Genomic DNA, 7905 nt, shown 5'->3' with positions numbered 1-7905 from the left:
ATCCAAAACTAAAGAGCCACAAGTTTTTATCCTCATCAGGCATAAGAGGTACTAATTTTATATCTATTTACAACTTTCCGGCTCAATAGCGTCCATCGTTTGGAAACTAGGACATTTTGAATTTCAGAGTTATGGCGGTGCATGACGTAAAGCTACGATCGCGTTTGTCGAAAAATATATATTTATCTCGTGATTTTTAGCCATTTAAGACGTTAAAGTATTTTGAAAAGTGCTTATTTAAATGTTAGTTTGTTCAGTGCAGTTAATCAGTGTCCTAGATAGCCAAAGTAAGTTCCAGATGTTAACACTATTTTTCGACCGCCATATTGGTATACCACAGAGGAACACCAACATGGCGGCTCCATACTAGGCTCTGTAAATTTGCGCGGAACATTTCGACGAATATCTCAACTTTGGGACAACGCACACTCCTTAAACTTGGAGAACTGTCTTCTTTATTTACCTTCTATGATATCACAATTTCTTGACTTTATCCACTGAATGGTTTTTGATTTTATCTGTTTTGCACGAAGTTATAAGTCCTTGCGGGATTATGTAAGGTCCCTAGGGACACATGCCTCTATAAAAGGGAACGTTATTTCATTAAAAAACACTAAGCCGGACAGAGAGAGTATCATAACTTGCGCAAGGTTTACGGCCGGGAAAAGTTTACAAGAATTGTAAGTAGAATTATGACATAATTTTCAGGTTGTACTTTTGTATTAGTTCAAGGTCAATTATGACAATTACGGCACAGAGCCTCAAAGTAATTGTAATTCATTTCTTTCAGTTTGACTCTATACTTCTAGACAGAAGGAGTGCAAAAATGAAACTATTTCAAGTCCAAACCATTATCTTTTATTTCATGACAGTGAAAACGCTCTACAGTCATCAAGATCAGTTCACTCTAACAAGGCTTAGTAATCCAGTGCGCCCCTCTCTCCCCGCCCTGAACTTATTCTCATTAACTCCTAAATTATTTTTAAATTAGTGGGGTCTGTAATGAAACTTGAACTTCTTCAATCACGTTACAGGTGATTGTTTCGGTGCGAATGGGTGAGTGTTATTCATTAACTTTAACATCATTTCATCATCATTCACAATTTATTATCGACTAAATTCTAATTTAGACTAAATCCTACATATCACACTGCACTTACTTTTGAAGACTGGTTCCCACTCCCCCTGCTAAATGTTAAAAATCGTTGAACTCATAGGGATGGGAGACAATGATTATTTTGTTAGAATTTGATATTTTGTGCTAGGAATAGACACGTGATCTGAAACGTCGAGACCGTGCATTTGTCCGGACGGGATGACGACCGTTATGATGGTTGTTGATGAAAAGGAAGAGGAACCAGTCTGATTAGTTGTGTCATTTATAGATGAAGGACCAAAAAGTCCTGGACACGAATTTAAAATTTGCTACCAAATGGCTTGTAGAACTGGACCTTTTTAAGTCAAGCTACACAAAAGCGTTTGCTTTGGATCAGAATGAAAAAACCGAAACATCTGCGTTTACCTGTACCCGCAGAGATTAAATAAAAAGTTTTAAAGTACAAATGTTCTCAGGGATTCTCAAAGATATTTTGGACACGCACCTACAGACTCTAGCCAAGCGTCTATGCATCGACCGGAGGCTTGGTAGCTGAGGTCCGTAACTTGAATGTTAATAAACTATGATAAATAAAAAAATGTGCTTTTCATTGCAAACTGATTCATTCACATGGAGAGGGAAGAGATTGGTCAGTTCCTACATCCTGACACCGTAAATATAAACCTTTTCCTGCTGCTAAATGATTGATATGACTACGCACTGAAAACTTCATACCATTGATAATAATAAATAGCTGACTTAACGAGTTTTAACACTTAACAGAGATTACTACTAAACTGAACGAGCGGCTTTGAAATGACTACGGTAGAACCAAAACCAAAACAATTACATTCAGTTAGAATACTCAATAAATCAGAAACCGTACAAAACCAAAACAAAAACCAAAGAAAATGCCTGATTACTTTCGAAACTCAATTGAAAACCGCTCTAATAATCCATTGCACAAAAACATTCAAAAGAAGCGACTTTTTAAAGTCGCATAAAACAAAAATTCCTAGGCTCGTTGTAATAGGTTGGAATTTTGTACAGAGACCAGACCGATTATATCAAAGAATGGATAGTAGAGTGTCTTTGGCACCGATCATAAAAGAAGGTTGTAATGGGGGATTCCGTTGACATAAAAGCTAGAAATTTTGTTAAGCAGCAGGTTAGATTGTCATGCTTTGGAACTAACCCATGAACAGGTACTAGGCTTTCGTCACAAAACGAATGTGTTTTTTTGTGTGTTTGTAATCAAAAACAAGAGTACATTTTGCAGAATCATTTCATCGGAATAGCTGCAGTCTTCGTATTCTTCTTCCCCAACTGCAAGCGGACCTCCATCGCCAGGTACAAAATTACAAAGGTTCCAAGCAGAGCGAACCAAACCGCCCACGCTGCCACTGGGGCCACGGCAAGGAAAAGACCAAGGGTGATGTTAATGAGAGCCAGAATAAGACCAAGACGGCCCACATTTTTGTGGAACAACTCCCAGATTAATCGGCCTGTTGTCCTGGTGCCATCAGGGTGTTTATGAGGACGACTGAAAAAAACATACATAAATTAGTGAAGACTCCGCGTGCTCTATCAAAAATACCGGAATCTGATTGGCTCTGTTGCTCCACTGTCATCTACCCTCTGACAGAACACAATCGCGCGCAAGCGTCTTTTGAAAACGTTCAAACTATTCTTAATTTTTGGCTTCAAATTACAATTGGTCGACAATGTACATTAAAAAATCTACTGAAACAACACTACTCGCCCTCGTTTTCCATGAACGATAGACAAAACGGTTGTGCCTCGTTGGATATTCGCTCACAGAAAACTCGGCTCGCAGTTTTATTTGTCAATTAGCTCGGCCAAGCAGTGTTATCAGTCTTCAAACGAGAGAAAGTTCATTTTTGAGGAGGTCATTTCAGAACATCCTTAAAGTTATTTGAATTTTAAGGAACGAGTCATTTTTACCAAAGATACTCCGATTATAAAATAGTAAAACGGCAATCAAAGACTTTTCTGACTTTTGATCAACAAATCAGTGCTTGGCCCCCACGAGGTATATAATATCGGAATAAAGGCTGTTTTAAGAGGTGAAACGCTGTTGTACAGGCTAGGAATATAGCATTCTAAAGAAACGACGAGACCAGTGAATTATCTGTGGAAAATTGGAGATTCGATACCTATTTCAAGTCACTGAGTTGAGTAACTAATTACTGTGTTGTAGACTCAGCTTTAAACCAAACGTTCTCTGGAGCAAGGGCGCCCTAGTTGGTGGTTTCCCTCGCCCATTTTACTCTTCGCTAAAAACTTAATCCGTAAAATTACAATCAGATTTCCCCAGGAAAAGCACAATTGCACGACCTTCGGTTCAACATAAAACTGAGTCAACTGTTGAACACTTACACAAGGGCATTGAAAGGTTGTGTCACACCAATGATCATGATGGCTACGCCCAGTCCTCCATGAGCAAACTTCAAATGATCAAACGGAACTGACATAATGGCACAAATAAAGCCTGCAATCGCCAATAGCAGACCCGACACCTGCAAAAGGAAGAAATGCCCATCAATACTTTTTTTTTAAAATGCACATTTTTAATTAACACAGCCTGGTAGAAGGCTAAGAATACATTATTACATTGGATAGTTTCGTCTGTATTATTTTAGGGCAGTGTCTTTTCCCGCCAAAATTGTGTACAGCTTGGTTCGCGTCGTGGCATTCTGTAGACTTCCCACCAAAAGATTCGGGGAGCGAAAACGCTTGCCCGTGCTACATGTATCAAGTGAATTCAGTCATAATCGCCTCGGTACGCTTGATTGAACGGATCAAAAGACTCAAGAAGACAAGCATCAACGTTACATCACTGTTGAGAGAGCAAAGATGTTAAGGATTCCACTTACTTGAAAAATTCTGTGCATCTTAAACCACCATCCTTCTGGTTCTCTGTGCCGGAAGTAACGTGCAATGAAGGCGCCAGCTTGAAGAAGGACACCCCAACCAAGGAACATGAAGATACCATGGAGTGCAATCAGGTTAAAATCTGCAGAGCCACACCCACCAGCAGATGCAGTCTTATCAGCCTCTGAAACATCACCCTCTAGGAGCCAGATGTCATTAAGTGATCCTTCACCACTGAAGAAAGAAAAACATAAGTACATAGTCAGTGTGTCTGGAAATGACATACATTGGAAGCAGGGGGAGGGGACAGGGTATTGCCAATTTTAAGTTTTGTGCAGGTCTTTGATATTCCACATAGGTACTTGGTTGCAATCTTCATCAATCCTACATTATTAACTAAACTAAACGGAAAAATGCAGAGAAACACCGCTAGACTGTTCAGTTGGCTACTTTATTATATTCTAGTTTTCCCTATTTTGGGGGGGTTTTTATAACAAAAAATTATGCCACTCGCAGTTGCAGTTGGATGGTAATATTTCTTTTATTTTAGGAAAAGAAATTTTCTTACTCTTGGCCTGAGCCACCAAACATCATGATGCCTTGATCTGTTGTTACCATCACATGGCCTGCTCTCCTTGCTGGAAGTGAAGTGCCCTAAGCAAACAAAAATTTAGACCAAGTTATTTTAAAACTGATAATAAAATAATTGAGAAATAAGACATAATATGTATGAATAGTACATTGCCATTGAAGTTGATTACTGTGAGAGGCACAATGGTGTTGCAAAGTGCATTGGACTCCAGATCAAGCTGTCCAGGTTCAAGCCCTGGTGGGGTTATTGTGTTTTGTTTTCAAGCAAGACACTTTACTCTCACAGTGCCTCTCTCTACTAAATACATAAATGGGTACTGGCAAATTAAAAATGCTGTTTGCAATAATTAGACAATGGAAGCATCCTAGTTGCTTCATGCTCTAGACCAGAGCGATTAATTAGCACTGGGCTGATGGGATACTAGACTAGAATACAGGCTTAAACTAAAACAATTATATTAGTCCCCTTCCCATAAGCTTCTAATACCTTGTGTCCCTCACAAGGAATAGGGAGCTTAAGCAAACCACGACGACGACGGCAACGAGAACGTCGCTAAACAAAAGATTTAATGAGCAAAACAATATCCATGCACGTGCGTTATAAATCTTTGTACATTTCTTTGCCGTCCTCTGCAAAATAACGTGAAATGACCAAGTTCTGCGTCGTCTCCGGAACGTGGACTACGAGGGCTAATTTTTCGTATTTTCATTTGGAATTGAACGCTGTCGTTGCATATTTAGCTTAACCACGTTTTTAGAGCCATTGGCGTACTGAACAAATCTGGACAATCGCGAATTTCGCTTGTAAAATGTAAATTCATTTTTTTCTCGGCGTCGTCGTCGTCGTCGTCGTTACTTAAGCTCCCTAATATCACTAAAAGTTTATTAATTAACAGAGTAATATTTTAGCTATAAATAATGCATACAAAAACTGCATGGAATAACTAGGGCATGTTTGCCAGTAGTCAGATGTACTTTAATTCATTAGATACACCATACCTCCACTTTTTTCCTTTCCCACTCGTTTGTATCAGGATTAAACACAGCTATCTCATTAGCCTCATATCTTGATGTCTTAAGAGAGGAAAAGAATAAACAATAAAATTATACCACTTAACCAGATCAATAAGAGATAAGTATCCCAAGCAGTGCATGTTTCAAGTCCAGAGGCCCGTTTCTCGAAGGTCCCGAAAAGTTTTCGCACCCGAAAAGCCATGGCAAAATTTCAAACCTTACGACTGCAGAGCTGTTTTATTCATATATTCTTAATATGAACAGTGGTTCCTTTCTTACAAGAAGTTTCAGGCGTATACATTTCTCCGTTTTTAGCTAAAGATGAACTAAAAATGGCTTTACGGGCCCGAAAAGTTTCCGGGGCTTTCGAGAAACGGGCCCCTGGTCAGGGTCATTGCATTGTGTTGCTAGGGGGTTGGGGGGAGGGGGGGGTGGGAATAATTATGGTCGCGTTATGCCATTAAAATATTAAGCACCGGTCTGAGGGGCCACTAGGCTTGAGCACAGACTTACCACTAACACCGATTTGCTCGTTTCTGCTCCCCCATACAGCACTGCTCGACGTTCAGTGCCATTAAGTGGAGGCAGCATAGCCATTGATGAATACATCCGTGGTGTGGAACACTCCTCCAAGCGAGTCCAGTCTGTTTTGGTGGCATCAAATTTCCAGTTATCTTTGGAAGGACATGAACCACCTGTCATTCCACCCCTGAAAGAAATTTCCAACAAATTTTCATCATGAATCTACTATTTCAAGCTAATTCTTGGTAAGTAACACAAGGAAATTTACAATATTTTTCCATAAAAGTTTGTTCTCAAAAATGACACATTAATATAAAATGTATGTCATATTATACAACCATAAGTTTGTAGCACATAATTTCCAATAAATTTTCATTATGAATCTACTATTTCAAGCTAATTTTTGGTAAGTAACACAGGGAAATGTACAATATTTTTCCATAAAAACATATATTGTTAAAGATGAACCCCACCACTGCTCCCCTAAAAACGGCAAGTATGAACCCCCCCTCCCCCCCCCCCCCACTCGCCACCCCAAATAAAGACGTGAGATAAAAATATCCCGTATCAAACTTCATCATGTACATAAATCTCTAACACCCACGATGGCCTTAGAGTTTGCCCCTTTCCCACCCGAAAAATGCACCGGCTAATAAAGTAAAACAAAAAATCTGTCCAAATTGCATATTTTCTATCCCAAAAAATCGTTGGTGTGCACTCTTTACGCGTAACTGTTGTAGGCTACCTGAAATTCTACCTCCACTGTGTTAATCTAACTTGACCCACATTGTTTACTTTAAAATGTTGCTCAACAACAAGCGATATATCTTACCCCAGACAACCTCCATACATGACAAGTTCATCTGGGTTGGTCACAGTCCCAGAGTGTAGACATCGGGCATGTGGATAGTTAGGATTGTAGTTGTTCGAACCGGAAAATTTTTCTTCCCAAACATCGTCGTCGAAGTTAAACTTGAAAGTGTTTGAGTATCGCGTACCGGAAAAGCCGTGAGTGATGTAAAACCCGTTAACACCTTTACCATCGTTGAAGATTCCACCGGCTGACCCATAACGTTCTTGGGGCTTCACCTCAGAGTTCTTCCCCAACCTCGTCCATTGTTGCGTCGAAAACTCATAGCGAAAAATATCGTTGAAGAACCGCCTCGGTGAGTCAGAATCGCCAGAAAATTCACCTGTCGCTACGTAGAAATTGTCGCCCTCTGTGCCGTAAACCATACTGAAGCGTCGCTCCGGGATGTTGACTCCACCGTCGGTCGTAGCGGCCACTTTCGTCCACTTCTTCGTCCCCAAATCGAAGATCCAGGTATCATCATAATTTTCATCGCCTCTGCCGCCAAAAATAACCAACTGCTTTCTCGTTTGGTCAAACCCGATCGATGAATCTCTCCGAGGCGCAGGGAATTGGTCCGATTCGTTCGTCGCTGAGATTAAGCGCCATTTAAGCTGCGAAGAAACGGCTGGGACCAGCAGCAAGAGAATCAGAGTTCTTAGCATGTTGAAGGCTGTGTAAAAATGATCGATATACAGTGCTTCCTGTATATACTTTTATGCCGTGCGGAATTTACATTTATTGACAGCACGTAATGTTTATATGGTAAATATGGTAATTCACATTGTGATTTGTTCGGGCTTTAATAATATTGGACCGCTCATTTACGTCATCGTGACTTAGCAGAAATGATTTTCGGTCTGCAGCATGCAATCACACTAGCAAAATATCAAAAAGACTGCCGGACGGTTTCCTTGGAAAACATGTTTTAACTGTA

The 7905-nt window shown here is 40.0% G+C and overlaps 1 protein-coding gene across 2 annotated transcripts; it reads right to left on the bottom strand.

The window, feature by feature from the left end:
* Positions 1–438: 438 nt before the first annotated feature.
* On the bottom strand, positions 439–7707 carry LOC110052394 (host cell factor 1-like). Of its 2 annotated transcripts, XR_016203984.1 has the most exons (8): positions 6951–7707; positions 6110–6305; positions 5582–5656; positions 4560–4645; positions 3994–4225; positions 3497–3636; positions 1229–2639; positions 439–997 (listed from the first exon to the last, which is right to left on the bottom strand). XR_016203984.1 is itself a non-coding variant. In XM_020758520.2 (7 exons), exons 1-7 carry the CDS (start codon positions 7631–7633, stop codon positions 2378–2380), a joined length of 1674 nt encoding a protein of 557 aa, XP_020614179.2. In that variant the 5' UTR covers positions 7634–7707; the 3' UTR covers positions 439–2377. The 2 variants fall into 2 exon arrangements, 1 of the variants encoding a protein (XP_020614179.2); XM_020758520.2 differs by having other exon boundaries at positions 439–2639.
* Positions 7708–7905: the final 198 nt, after the last annotated feature.

This window comes from Orbicella faveolata, unplaced genomic scaffold (assembly GCF_042242905.1).
Source record: "Orbicella faveolata isolate gen_17 unplaced genomic scaffold, um_ofav_v1 contig_46, whole genome shotgun sequence".
Classification (NCBI taxonomy): Eukaryota; Metazoa; Cnidaria; class Anthozoa; order Scleractinia; family Merulinidae; genus Orbicella; species Orbicella faveolata.
The sequence above is the reverse complement of the archived record's forward strand: the minus strand, read 5'-3'. Positions and strand labels throughout refer to the sequence as shown.